The following is a 12,361-nucleotide window of genomic DNA, read 5'->3' on the forward strand; positions in this document are numbered from 1 at the left end:
TTATATTGATTTTTTTAATAAAGTTCAGTAAAAATGTTTTAAAAATGGGAGAGTTGTATGGTTGGTCAAACAATGGTCAAATGAGGAGGCTATGTAATATAAAGGAGTTTTGGAAAAGGGAAAGAAAAAAAGGGAATTTAAAACTATTGTTGGAGAAATGAAATCAGAAATGAGAATTGAGAAACATATCATGTGGTGAATGAGGGATGACAGATATTAAATTGGGGATCTCCGTTTTGTTTGCTTTGTTTAGGTCTTCACTCCACTTAGGCTTCATCATTCCTTCATCAATGCCCCAACCTATAATTGCATGACAGCAATGCACTAACCCTATCATACATATATAAATCTTATTTAATTATTTTCCTTTTTTGTCCACACCGCGCCTATTATGGTTAGTATCATTTTTTCCTTTATAGCTATAATCGGGGTGTCAACGGTCATCCAACACTATAACCGAAGTTGCGAGATTTGTCTCCATATGGGGGGAAACCCCGATTATGCGGGCTTGAATCGAGGAGCAGGTATCCCCATTCGACTACAAGCCCACTATGCCACAATCAGCCAGTGGTGTGGTTAGTACCATTCATATCAAAGGGATTGGATATACAACTATGTGATCCTACGGGAGTTTGAGCTCAGGTTTGGATTTTGGAAGGATTTAACTTAAGATGTCAGACATGTGCGTTATGCATTGATTTGTCAAACCTATGACTTATCCAACAATACCTAAATCTATGCTCCAAAAGCTCCTATATATATATTATTATTATTAGCAAAACTCATACGATTTTAATAACTTAAAAGTAGTGATCACGACCACTAAATCAACTCATAGTAATAAGAAAATAGATCAAGTTGCTCTATCTCAGAAAGTTGGAGGATGAATCTCCAATGATTCTCAAACAAAGATCTTGGTTTGGTTTCCCTCCCAAATTTATTATATCTTGAAGCATCAAATAAGTTTAATGTAAAAATAAATTACTTAAATTTTTATCAAATGCAATACGAACATTTATGAATTAAAATAAAACATTACAAAGTATAAAAATGAAAATATGACATTTAAAATTATTTTTAAAAAAAGAGAGAGCTCGGAAAGCACAAACCTTGCCGTCGCCGGAGACTCATCATCTCTGATCGTCTCCCTCAATCCTTCTTCTTCTCCGCCATTCGCCGGCCGGTACCTCTGGTTCAACCGCCGTCCTCAGTTTCCATCCGCCACACTCTCCACACCTATTTTACTCCTCCGACCAATCATCAATGTTTAGGTTAACATTAAAATAAGAGCAATGTTCAGAGTTGCGATGCATGATTTGACGTTTCTACCCCTGCTAATACATAACCGAGTTCGAGCCATGCGGCGATCCGAAGGTAAATAGCGAACAAGAACATGAATGACTTCTTCGATCCGGACCCGACACCAGCACCACCGCCAGCGCCACCTCTTGCGGCGGCGGGGAAGTCCGATCCTCGCATTGTCCATGCCCAAGCAATCAAATCCCCGGCCACTCATCGCTCTGTTTACAACAATCTCATTACTCTCTACTCCAAATCAAGCTTCCTCCACTACTCTGTTCGTCTCTTCCACCAAATCCCATTTCCCAACGTCGTCTCATGGACTGCTCTCATCTCCGCACATTCCAACACTTCTCTTTCCCTTCGTCATTTTATTTATATGCTCCGATATCCAGCATTCCCCAACCAACGCACATTAGCTTCCCTTTTCAAGACCTGCGCTTCTCTCCCCAGTGTCCCTTTTGGGTTTGCCCTCCATTCCCTCGCTTACAAACTCTCGCTCTGCAGTGAACCCTTCTCTGGCTCTGCGCTTGTCAACTTCTACTCCAAATGCCAATTATTTGGCGACGCTCGCAAGGTGTTCGATGAAATTTCTGACAGAGACGAGGTTTGCTATTCCGCTCTCGTCGTTGGTCTGGCGCAGAACGCGCAGTCTATTGATGCGTTGTCGATGTTCAGGGAGATGAAAGTCTGTGATGTTGCGTCGACAATGTACAGTGTCTCCGGTGCTCTTCGTGCTGCGGCTGATCTTGCTGCGCTGGAACAATGCAGGGTTTTACATGGGCACGCCGTGGTTACTGGGTTGGATACCGATGTGATTGTCCAAACTGCTCTGATTGATGGGTATGGGAAATCGGGGCTGATTCTGGATGCACGAGAGGTGTTTGATGAAAGTTTGGCATCTATGAATGTCGTGGGGTGGAATGCGATGTTGGCAAGTTATGCGCAGCAGGGAGATAAGAACTCTGCGCTTGAGCTCTTCAATTCAATGGCAGCTCGCGGGCTGTCTCCAGATGAGTACAGCTTCTTAGCCATTTTGACATCATATTGCAATTCACGTTCAGTTGGCGACATCCAACTGTGGTTGAGAAGGATGAGAGTAGGGTATGGAGTGGAACCTACTCTTGAGCATTTTACTTGTCTGATAGATGCAATGGGAAGAGTTGGGAAGTTAAAAGAAGCAGAGAGGGTAGCTATGACAATGCCTTTCATGCCGGACGCTGCAGTTTGGCGTGCATTGCTATCGAGCTCTGCAAGCCATGGTGCAGGCAATATGGCATGGGCCATGGCAAAACGGTTGCTGGAGCTTAACCCGCATGACGACTCCGCTTACGTGATAGTTGCTAATGCTCTATCTGCTACAGCAAGATGGGAGGAAGTGGCAGTAGTGAGGAAGCTGATGAAAGAGAGGCAGGTGAAGAAGAAAAGTGGGAGGAGTTGGATTGAAGTGAGAGGGAAAGTTCATGTGTTCTTAGCAGGGGACAGAAACCATGAAAGGGCTGAGGAAGTATATGCAAAGCTAAGAGAGTTGATTAGGGAGATAGAGAAACTTGGGTATGTCCCAATTTGGGATGAGATGCTTCATGAAGTAGGGGAAAAGGAAAAGAAGGAAGCACTTTGGTACCACAGTGAGAAGTTGGCGTTGGCGTTCGGGGTGGTGGCCGGAGTGGCACCACCTGGAAAAGCTCTGCGAATTGTAAAGAATCTAAGAATATGCAAAGATTGTCACCAAGTTTTTAAATATGCAAGCAGGGTGCTGGAGAGAGAGATCATCGTTAGAGATGTAAATAGATACCATAGATTTTTACACGGTAGCTGCACCTGTGAAGACATCTGGTAAAGTTGTAGCCAAACAAATCGCCAAATATGTTGTGAAAATTATTATGATCTCAGATCAATGTTGAAAAGCAGGTTTTACATAAAGACAATTGCGCAATATTTCTTCTATTTCAATTCTTTATAACATTTTTTCGGATTTAAAATCATTTCTTCAACTTTCTTGGGGATGGAAGAGATGAAGTGATGGAAAAACTTTTCAATTTCTGCTAAAGCTGAGAAGCATTGAACAGTTAATTAATAAGTACAAAACCTCTCTTTATATACTCCAAGCATGAAAATGGCAACTTCATAAGACGCTCTACTTCAAGGGATTTGGATATCAGCATGTTCATTAACAAATCCCCGTTAAGATACTCACAGTTCATTGGGAAACCTTTGCACACAACTAAAGATGTGTTGCAAACCCAGGGAACCGCCACTGTGAATCCCAAACCAGAAATTTTCTCGGAAGAACTGCCATCTCTCGCCAAAACATCCTTGTATGCTCGGCCGATTTGGGATACGTACTTTCCCATTGGCAATATATGTTCAAGAACAGATGGGACAGAGCCATCGGGATTCAACAGATCGGAATCGGAGTGAAGATTCACCACCACAGTGCCATGTTTAGGATGAAGCCGCTTGCTGAGAGCTTCGAGGAATGTGTAATTTGGATCCCAGAGTTTTCGAGGGAATATGTCGTCTCCGTCGTAAGCGTCAATGAAGACCATGTCGTATAGATTGGTTGTGTTGCAGATGAGGTCCTCTGCATCTAATTCATAGAGGAAGAGTCTTTCATGGACACCTTTCCACATGACATCATCGATGAATCCAGGTTTGCTAGATGCACGCTCACCTGATGCGGTCATAACCGAGAAAGCTGGGAAGCCCATAGCTTGGACTGAGGCTGAGATAACAAGAGGGTCGATTTCAACTATGTGGACAGTGGCACCTGAAAAAACACAAGTATCTGATTAACTTCGCAGTTAATCCTTTAATTTTAAACATACCAATTCTATGAACAGAACAATTTGAAGCAGTTAAGACTTGCAGCGAGCATATGCAGTGAAATGATATTTCGTCATTGTCATCGGTTGTAACTTTACATAGGTTGACAAGGATTAAACTCAGCCAAATATACAACTAGAACCAGGCAGGAGTTTGAAATCACCCTATTTTCTGAGATCTACAGAATGAGCTTAATATATGCTGGGCTTCTGGATTAGATGTGAAACAATTTACTTGATAATCAGCCTCACCATCTTGCTACTCTTAAATGAAAATGCGACATTAAGCTGATGATACTAACAAAATACGTTATAATTTATAACAATTATACGTTTTATTTGGTTGAATTATTATTGTAATGATCATTGACTAATCATACACCATAATTCATAGATGCAGAAGAAAAAGAACTCTAACCTTGAATTTTACTCGCTAAGAATAGTGGCAAGCTCCCGCCACCATGACCAATGCATAAAATATGTAAATTTTGTTTTCCTTGTATTGCATTCAAAAGATCATACCCACAAGATGCTATAGTGGTCAACCCAACCGATACCATACTCTTCAGATCTGAAATTTTGAACAGATGGATTAGGTGAGTCATACTATTGTTCAAATTCCTTCTAAGAGAAGCTTAAATTTGGCAGCAGGAAAATTTCGTCATACATAACATCGAAAGGACAAGACAGATAGAGAAATTACAAGGAACAGCCAAGCAATGCGCCTGCTGCATGAGAAAAATTGACTCGGGTTCTGATTCCTGGCAAGCAGCCATTACTTTGGCAGTGCTTTGGCGAGTATTATCATTGAAGCGAAGCACCCGCCATTGATATCCAAGAATCTCGAACCGTCCCTCGTTCTTGCTGCCAGGGCATATCTCTGCATATCTTTGTTGAAGCCACCTTCCAGTTCCTGGCCAATGAAGTCCATTCTGCATCATTTTGTAAATCAATATCATCCTCAGCTAACGATGCAATGGGCATACGACAACGATCAAGCCGAAACTTAGGCTATTCAAGATTTTGAAGGAACAAGCCATTGCAACTTGGAAAATTAGCTCCAACGATAAAAGAAATGAACAATAGAATACAATCACACTCGATTTTGTAAATAATGTCAGTTCATACAAATGTTGGAAAACGAAAAGCATTGCAGATCAAGCATGTAGTGTTCTAAGGTAGATGGAGAGACTAACAGGCCTGGAAGAAGGATATGCAATAACAGAGACTACGCCGTTTCCCTTTTCAGATGCTGAACGGAAAACAGCGTGCCCATCACCGTCGGAATCGTTCCCCCACCATTCAGAGGCGTAGAACCAGTCTCCCTCGTCCTCGACACGACGGCGAGTGCCCGCTGAAAACCGCCGAGCACCTAGCCCTCGCATCAATCCAACTCTGCGCCACATTTCTCAGGCAAATCCAGAGCCCAGATTCATGAATCATGCAAGAATCCATAGCCGAAGCTTGGAGTTATAAACCTCGCGGTCTTCGTCGGTCTCTGCAAATTTCTCCCGTTGAGGGTTTAAGCGTCTGGTTGGGGGAGCAACGTATCCTAATCCCGGCTAAGCTGCTATCCCTAACCCGGACAAGAATATGAGCCTAGATGCGTAAATATGCATTAGACAGTATACTCCCTCCAATTTAATTAATGAATCGTAAATAATTAGCAAAATGTTTTATCAAAATAAAAACTATTAGTTCTCAAAATAATAATAACTATTATTATGATTTAAAGCCATTATTAAGAAAAAAAATCATTATTAACAGTTACATCACATAATGTTGCACGTTAAATACGTAGGCAATGGAGTTTTATCAAAATAATGATTTTGTAATATTTTTACTTAAATTCAAGATATTTTGTAGCCAAACCGAATATGATTTTTTTAGTATAACATGTGGGGGTGGGGGATCGCACTCACTACCTCTTGTTTTGAGATATATATCAATTATCGCTATGTTCGTTTTAACAACCGAACATAGTTAAGATCACTAATCTCTGACTAAAAGATTCGTACATATATATTTAAAGATAACTACATAATTTTTTAAGTTCATTTTTTTTTCATTTTATAGAATAAATATGTGGTATGGGAGTTTGAAATTCGACCTCAACCCAATAGATTATATATTTTTATTGTTGAAATATACTCGTGTAAACCTTGAAATGTTTAAATCAAAATCACCATGTTTGTATTTTTTTTAATTCAATCATTTTTGTAATGTTATATTTTATTATAAAACAAAAACATCATCGTCATCATTATATTTCATAGCGATTTTATTTTCGTTAATTGGCTTCTATTTTTTAAGGGAAAAAAATAGCCTCCATCTGTTGACTAAAATTCGAAATATTAAAAAAAAAGTGTCCCAACTCCAATCACTTTTGACTATCTCAATACTATTAAAAAGCAAACGAAATCAAATACGATTTGCAGATTCAAACATTCCTACAAAAAGGGAAATATCAGTGTCACTTTTGGGAGAAATCTCGCGAAGATCAAACCCAAATGAACTACCAAACAAGAACGAGAAAAAGAAAAAATAAACCCAATTGGAAATATAGATAAAAAAAAGGTTCAAATAATATTTTGGTTCAGAAAATAAAAGGGGAATGGAGGAGATGGAACGGCATCGTTGACAATACAAGAACTTCTCTTCTGAACTCAGCAGCAGCAAAAACTAAAAGAAAAGCATGGCTAAATGCTAATGGGGTCCGCCACTGCGAAGGTTTCAGGAAAATGCGCCCCTTGGCGTCGGTTGACCCAACGATCGCTTACACGTTCGATTTGAATCATTTCATTTTCTGAAATCCCAAAAGCCATTTCTCCCAAAACTTCGCTCACTGATCATTCTCTTCTCTTTGAAGACACGCATTGAGCACGTCATTTCTGGGTATCTTCTTCTACTGATTCGTTCTGATGGTTCAAAACCCAACGCCCATATGCCGCATCTCTGTTTCTTCGACGGCCCAAGCTGTTCCCAAGAAGATGAAAGACCAATCCACTGGTGGGTTTGATCTAATCTAATCTGATATTGTTCTTGATTTTGTGTTCTCGGTGTTTGTATTGATCTCTTGTTTCTTCTGTTATTGTTGGATTCGAATTTCGAAGTCTATCCCAAGGTGAAGGTGAGGGAGGAGAAAGACCCCGATGATGATCACCCTGCTGTATACGAGCAGAAGAGAAGTTATCTGTTGTCTCTGAAAGATTTTGAATCACTCTTCCTTGAAGACTCCTCCAATTCTCCAGGTACTCACAAATTTCTGGAAATTGTTACAACTTTATGGGTCTGTTCTGCTGGAACGATGAATCTTGTGCTGTCGTTTTTTGTATGTGGTTTCTGCCAGTTGAAAACTGATAGCTTGATCAACCAACCATGTTTCTAGTCTTCTCCTCATGATTTGGAGGCTGAGAATGAAAAACCAGAAGTTGAAACTTTCAATGTTAAACCAAGTCTCTGTCTCGTGTGTTGAAGCTTCAGAATATTTGATGTCTTTCATGATTAGGAAAAGAAAATGAAAATCCAGAACACTTTTCCTAGACAAATTTGCCCCCAAATAAAAAAGTTAGTTGCAATTTAGAGTATTGTTTCTTTTTTAGGATAAGAAACTATACACAGTTGAACGGGATAAACTACAAGAGGAGAAGGATTTAATTTTAAAGAAGTTAAGAAGGAAAACTCCAATTGGAGGCAGTGGAGAAAGGGAAAATAACCACAAAACTCTTTAGACCTCAACTTCAAAGAAAGGTATCAAAAACTTTAGCATCCCAAATGTTCAACCGGTCTTTACAGAACATACTTGAAAGATCCTCCAGCAGACGGATTTGTGACAAGCTCACTCCCTTTTCACACCTTCACGGATTTGTATCGTCATGCATCATCTTCTTCCTTCTACCATAGCAGACGACCTCGAGTTCCTAATCAGATAACAAGGAAATTTAGGAAGTATAATATTTCAAAGTTTCCCTCTGAACTTTTTGAATTGTTTTTCTAATTACGATCCTTATGATTAAAGCCAATTGGGGGAGTTTTTAATGACCCCTTTGGTTTTTGCATTTTATTTGTTACCTATGTTTCTTATCGACAATAGCAATCATAATAATTTTGAACATTTGACTCAATTAATTTTTACCTGATACTTTTATTGCAAAAATGTTGGTAATCACAGGAAAAGAGCATCGTGTTTCTCCATCATCCAGTGCTCAAATTCCAAAAGCTTGTATTCCCAACGTAATCGAACCATCCCCTTCTGAATCCCAAGGTATATAATCATCCTTGTACTTCCTGATGAAATCTCATCCTACTCCACGTTGCTACCTGAGATAATACATTCACAGCCAACACACCTACTTTGTTTGATTTGCAAAAGCAGAAAGGAGGTGTAAAACGGTTGATGTTGTTGAGGAGGACAACAACATAAATACTAGAGCTAATTCAATCCCAATGCCACGTGCCGTCGTATCCAGCCCTGGTATTTCCTACCTGCTATGAAGTAATATTTGTGAATTTAAGTTTTATTGATCTTTCGAAGTTTCTCATCAACATGTTCTGGATACAGACTTTTGTCTTCACGTTTACCATGTTAGAACTGTTTTTACTACATTGTCAAACTGTCCAAATCAAATAGAACAGGCATAGTTCCACAACATGGAGAGAAATTTTAATTATTAATAATGATCCAAGTCCAAAATTCTAGGGTGAGATTTCTTTCATAAGCACTATGAGTTTACCTATATGTTTGAGTATGTTGTGGACTCTAAAGCATCTTTTATGTATACGCCTCTTGTGAATATCATTTTATTGATTGAAGCTTTCAATATCCTTTTCAGAAAATGATATAATGATAGGGAAGAAAAACAGAAAAACAACAGAAAAACCATCAGTTTTGAAGAACCACAATTCAGTTCAGTCCAGACACGCACAGTGTAAGATCATGGCTAGCCACAGTGGCAATGAAAATCCAATTACCACGAGGAAGTCCAAGGATGCTGCGGATAATAAACGTCGTCAAGTTGGAAAGAGTGGTACGGTGAACAGGGGCAGCAGTTTCATGTCAAAGAAAACTCCCTAGAAACAAGAGACCAATCTCTCGGGTGATATCTGGCATGTCATAAACCTTCCAGTAGGCCAAATATAAGCCTTGAGTCGATGCTTGCATTGGATAGAAGTATCGTTGTGGTGCTGTGTCAAATTGCTCATCAATGCAAATGGGTTACTTGTTCATACTATAGCTTGGAATCAACTTCCTCGCTAACATGAATTACTTTATATCCATGTAGCCTGAGATGTTTTGAACTTGAAAACTTGAGACCAATGAAGTTCTAGTAACAGCCAGCAACACCTTTTTCACTTATGTTGCTGTGAAACCAATCTAGACATGCACTATTAAACATTATGCTGTTTGGAACTCGGCTTCTCTCATTTTAGAATTTCATTTTCCATCTCCAGATTCAATAACTTTACAACACAACAGATTCTATCAAAATGTGGATTTGAACGATCTCCAGAAAGAAAGACATGCCCACTATTACTTATCTCAATCCAGCTACACCCTGGTTGTTTCTTAACTCCATTAATCTTCATTCTTGCCAATATCCTCTCAGCATCTTCTCTTTTCCCACCTCTCAAGTACATTTCTGCTAAAATCAAATACACTCCAGAGTTATGAGGCTCCTTCTCCAGGACCTTCTCACCTGCAATCACACCTACATCATAATTCTTGTGGATTCTGCAATCTCCAAGCAAAGCCCCCCAAACGCTTGAAGGAATTTCAATTCCTTCTGCTTTCATTTCGACTAGAAAACTCAATGCCTCATTGATAAGCCCAAATCTCCCAAACAAGTCAACTAAGCACGTGTAATGCTCACTTAATGGCTGAATAGAACACATGTTTTTCATGAAATTGAAGTAGTGCCTACCCTGGTCCACCAGACCGTTATGGCTACAGGCAGACAGAACACCAATAAAGGTGATATGATTGGGTTCTACGTTAGCCAATCTCATTTTTTCAAACATCTCCAGAGCTTCGTTACCATTTCCATGTTGAGCAAACCCACAGATTATAGAATTCCAAGAAATCACATCCCTGGTTGACATGGAAGAGAACTCTATCAAAGCACAGTCCATGTTTCCACATCTTGCGTACATAGTAACCATAGCATTCGAGACTGCAACAAAGCCATTGAATCCCGCTTTTAGAACAAGTGCATGTGTTTGTTTACCAAGCTGCAAAGTTTCCAGGCCGGAACAGATTGTTAGAACACTCGTAAATGTAGCTTTATCAGGATGTGGACCTAACCTTATCATTCTAGTGAAAAGCTTCAAACCTTCCTCACCTTGATCGTTTTCTCCTAATCCAAATATTGTAGCATTCCACACAGTTGCATCCTTGTACAGAATCGATTCAAAAATTTTCACAGCCATCCCAACTTCACCAATCCCAAAATATCCCACGATCAGATTAGTCCAGGAAACTATATTACCATATGGGGTTTTCTCAAGAAATGCATGAGTTTCTTTTACCAGTCCCTTTCTTATGTACGCCAGCACAATACTGTTCCATGTTTTTTGGCATTTCTCTGGCATATCCATAAACAGCCTCCTAGCATCATCAACCCTTTGGCTTCCAACCAACCCATTCACTAAATCGTTCCAAGAATCAAAGTTCCTTTCAGGCATTTTCTCGAACAACTCCTCTGCCTCTTTAATCTGGTCATTTTCTATATACCCGGCCATCATCGCATTCCAAGCTCGAGCATCTTTCACGGGCATGTTCTCAAATAGCTCTCTCGCTTCATCTATACGTCCTGCACGCGCAAGCCCCGAGATCATGATGGTCCACGACACAAGATCCCTCCTGCTCATTCTATTGAAATACTCTTCAGCCAAATCAAGTCGGCCGCAATTTACAAGCCCGCCAATTATCAAGTTCCAAGAAATTACATCTCGCAAAGGCATTTTATCGAACAGCTGAACCGCTGCCTCGAGTAACTCATTCCGAATATATCCCGCAATCATTGAATTCCAACTCACAACATCTCCGAACGGCATTACAGCAAAAACATCTTTTGCACCATCCACATCCCCGCATTGCATCAGCCCAGCAATCACGGTGTTATAAGAGAAAACATCACGCTCGGGCATTCGACGAAATAAGCTAATCGCATCACCACGCCGCCCGTTCAAGAAGTACCCTCGAATCATAGCATTCCAAGTCACAACATTTCTTTGAGCCATTTCGTCGAACAGTTTCTGGGCTTCTTCTACTAAACCATTTCTCATACAGTTTGAGATCTCGGAATTGAGAGGCTTTAGATTTAGAAACGACGCCGGTGTATGACGGGATTGTAAGCAGGAGGTCGAAGTTGCGAGAGAGATTGATGTCCTGAGATGTAGAGAGAAACTCCATGTGGGTCTGAGAACAAGTGAGGGCCGAGCTACAAAGATCATTCTCCATTAGTTTAGAAACAATAGCACATGGGAAGCAGAAGAACAGAGTCGGTCCCGTAATATATAGTTTTCGCCTGAAGTTTCACCGGAGCCACTTCCAAGCAAGTCAAGCTATGAACAAAATACAGAAGAACAGGTTCGGATGTTGTTCATAGCTCAAATACAGTTGCCACTTCCAAGCAAGTCAATCTATGAACAAAATTGCCCATTGCCTTGTGGGAAACCTTTCGGCCGGGAAGACGAAAATATTTGCATCCACAAAAATGTCCAGAAAATCATTAAGAAAAAATCAACTCGTCTTTAATTTTTGGGTCGATTTTTTTTTAATTTCTTTTTTGGCCAAACTGAGCTAAGTCACTGCGACTTGGAATTCGAATTTTTCATTGTGAACTTAATTAAGTAGATACTTATTTAGTTTGAATACCACTTTTTTAGACCTACTATTTAAAATAAATTATTTTTTAATGAAAATTTTGTTAGTAGTTTTTTTTTTTTTCCATAAGTTACCACCAAATTAGTCTTGGCGAGTATCTTTCCAATTTTATCAAATAGTGAGACTATCACAAAACGTCCCAAGTACCAAAATCATACGTCATTATTTTTAGTACAATAAATTGAGAGTTCCAACGTTAGACCATTTTTTCTCTTTGAATACAACAATTGAAGTTAGAGAGGTTCAAACTCATGAATTATTAATCATATATATGTGTCTATTACTATTGAATTAAACTCGTGACAACATTCGAACTTAACAAACAATAAAATCAATAGTATATCAACACATT

The 12,361-nt window shown here is 39.6% G+C and overlaps 3 protein-coding genes and 1 pseudogene across 6 annotated transcripts; 2 read left to right on the forward strand and 2 right to left on the reverse strand.

Moving 5' to 3' along the window:
- The first annotated feature begins 1,096 nt into the window (after nucleotides 1-1,096).
- Nucleotides 1,097-3,246, forward strand: LOC111024565 (pentatricopeptide repeat-containing protein At4g33170 pseudogene; annotated as a pseudogene).
- A 73-nt stretch (nucleotides 3,247-3,319) lies between these two features.
- On the reverse strand, nucleotides 3,320-5,631 carry LOC111024566 (S-adenosyl-L-methionine-dependent methyltransferases superfamily protein). Its single transcript, XM_022302277.2, has 4 exons — nucleotides 5,321-5,631; nucleotides 4,828-5,056; nucleotides 4,543-4,695; nucleotides 3,320-4,069 (listed from the first exon to the last, which is right to left on the reverse strand). The coding sequence occupies exons 1-4, from the start codon at nucleotides 5,528-5,530 to the stop codon at nucleotides 3,369-3,371; spliced, it is 1,293 nt and encodes a 430-aa protein (XP_022157969.1). The 5' UTR covers nucleotides 5,531-5,631; the 3' UTR covers nucleotides 3,320-3,368.
- A 1,029-nt stretch (nucleotides 5,632-6,660) lies between these two features.
- LOC111024561 (uncharacterized) lies at nucleotides 6,661-11,944 on the reverse strand. 3 transcript variants are annotated; one of them, XM_088124153.1, is made up of 4 exons: nucleotides 9,096-11,944; nucleotides 8,260-8,609; nucleotides 7,927-8,044; nucleotides 6,661-7,534 (listed from the first exon to the last, which is right to left on the reverse strand). In XM_088124153.1, the coding sequence occupies exon 1, from the start codon at nucleotides 11,574-11,576 to the stop codon at nucleotides 9,546-9,548; it is 2,031 nt and encodes a 676-aa protein (XP_087980279.1). In that variant the 5' UTR covers nucleotides 11,577-11,944; the 3' UTR covers nucleotides 6,661-7,534; nucleotides 7,927-8,044; nucleotides 8,260-8,609; nucleotides 9,096-9,545. The 3 variants fall into 3 exon arrangements, with proteins under 3 accessions (XP_087980279.1, XP_087980282.1, XP_087980280.1); XM_088124156.1 differs by having other exon boundaries at nucleotides 6,661-7,663; XM_088124154.1 differs by having other exon boundaries at nucleotides 8,260-8,612.
- LOC111024560 (uncharacterized) lies at nucleotides 6,991-9,522 on the forward strand. Of its 2 annotated transcripts, none has more exons than XM_088124157.1 (5): nucleotides 6,991-7,133; nucleotides 7,238-7,375; nucleotides 8,296-8,388; nucleotides 8,497-8,598; nucleotides 8,957-9,522. In XM_088124157.1, exons 1-5 carry the CDS (start codon nucleotides 7,046-7,048, stop codon nucleotides 9,196-9,198), a joined length of 663 nt encoding a protein of 220 aa, XP_087980283.1. In that variant the 5' UTR covers nucleotides 6,991-7,045; the 3' UTR covers nucleotides 9,199-9,522. The 2 variants fall into 2 exon arrangements, with proteins under 2 accessions (XP_087980283.1, XP_022157963.1); XM_022302271.2 differs by having other exon boundaries at nucleotides 8,500-8,598.
- Nucleotides 11,945-12,361: the final 417 nt, after the last annotated feature.

This window comes from Momordica charantia, assembly GCF_013281855.1.
Source record: "Momordica charantia cultivar OHB3-1 chromosome 5 unlocalized genomic scaffold, Mcharantia_2.0 BLBB01000005.1, whole genome shotgun sequence".
In the NCBI taxonomy this organism is placed as follows: domain Eukaryota; kingdom Viridiplantae; phylum Streptophyta; class Magnoliopsida; order Cucurbitales; family Cucurbitaceae; genus Momordica; species Momordica charantia.

Excerpts from the sequence above, each read along its gene's own strand:
- LOC111024560 (XM_088124157.1), top strand. The coding sequence starts at position 7,046 with ATGGTTCAAAACCCAACGCCCATATGCCGCATCTCTGTTTCTTCGACG. Across the intron at positions 7,134-7,237 it reads GATGAAAGACCAATCCACTG|TCTATCCCAAGGTGAAGGTG; the intron begins GTGGGTTTGATC and ends CGAATTTCGAAG. Across the intron at positions 7,376-8,295 it reads AGACTCCTCCAATTCTCCAG|GAAAAGAGCATCGTGTTTCT; the intron begins GTACTCACAAAT and ends TGGTAATCACAG.
- LOC111024561 (XM_088124153.1), bottom strand. The coding sequence starts at position 11,576 with ATGATCTTTGTAGCTCGGCCCTCACTTGTTCTCAGACCCACATGGAGT.
- LOC111024566 (XM_022302277.2), bottom strand. The coding sequence starts at position 5,530 with ATGTGGCGCAGAGTTGGATTGATGCGAGGGCTAGGTGCTCGGCGGTTT. Across the intron at positions 5,057-5,320 it reads CATATCCTTCTTCCAGGCCT|AATGGACTTCATTGGCCAGG; the intron begins GTTAGTCTCTCC and ends AAAATGATGCAG. Across the intron at positions 4,696-4,827 it reads GCATTGCTTGGCTGTTCCTT|ATCTGAAGAGTATGGTATCG; the intron begins GTAATTTCTCTA and ends TCAAAATTTCAG.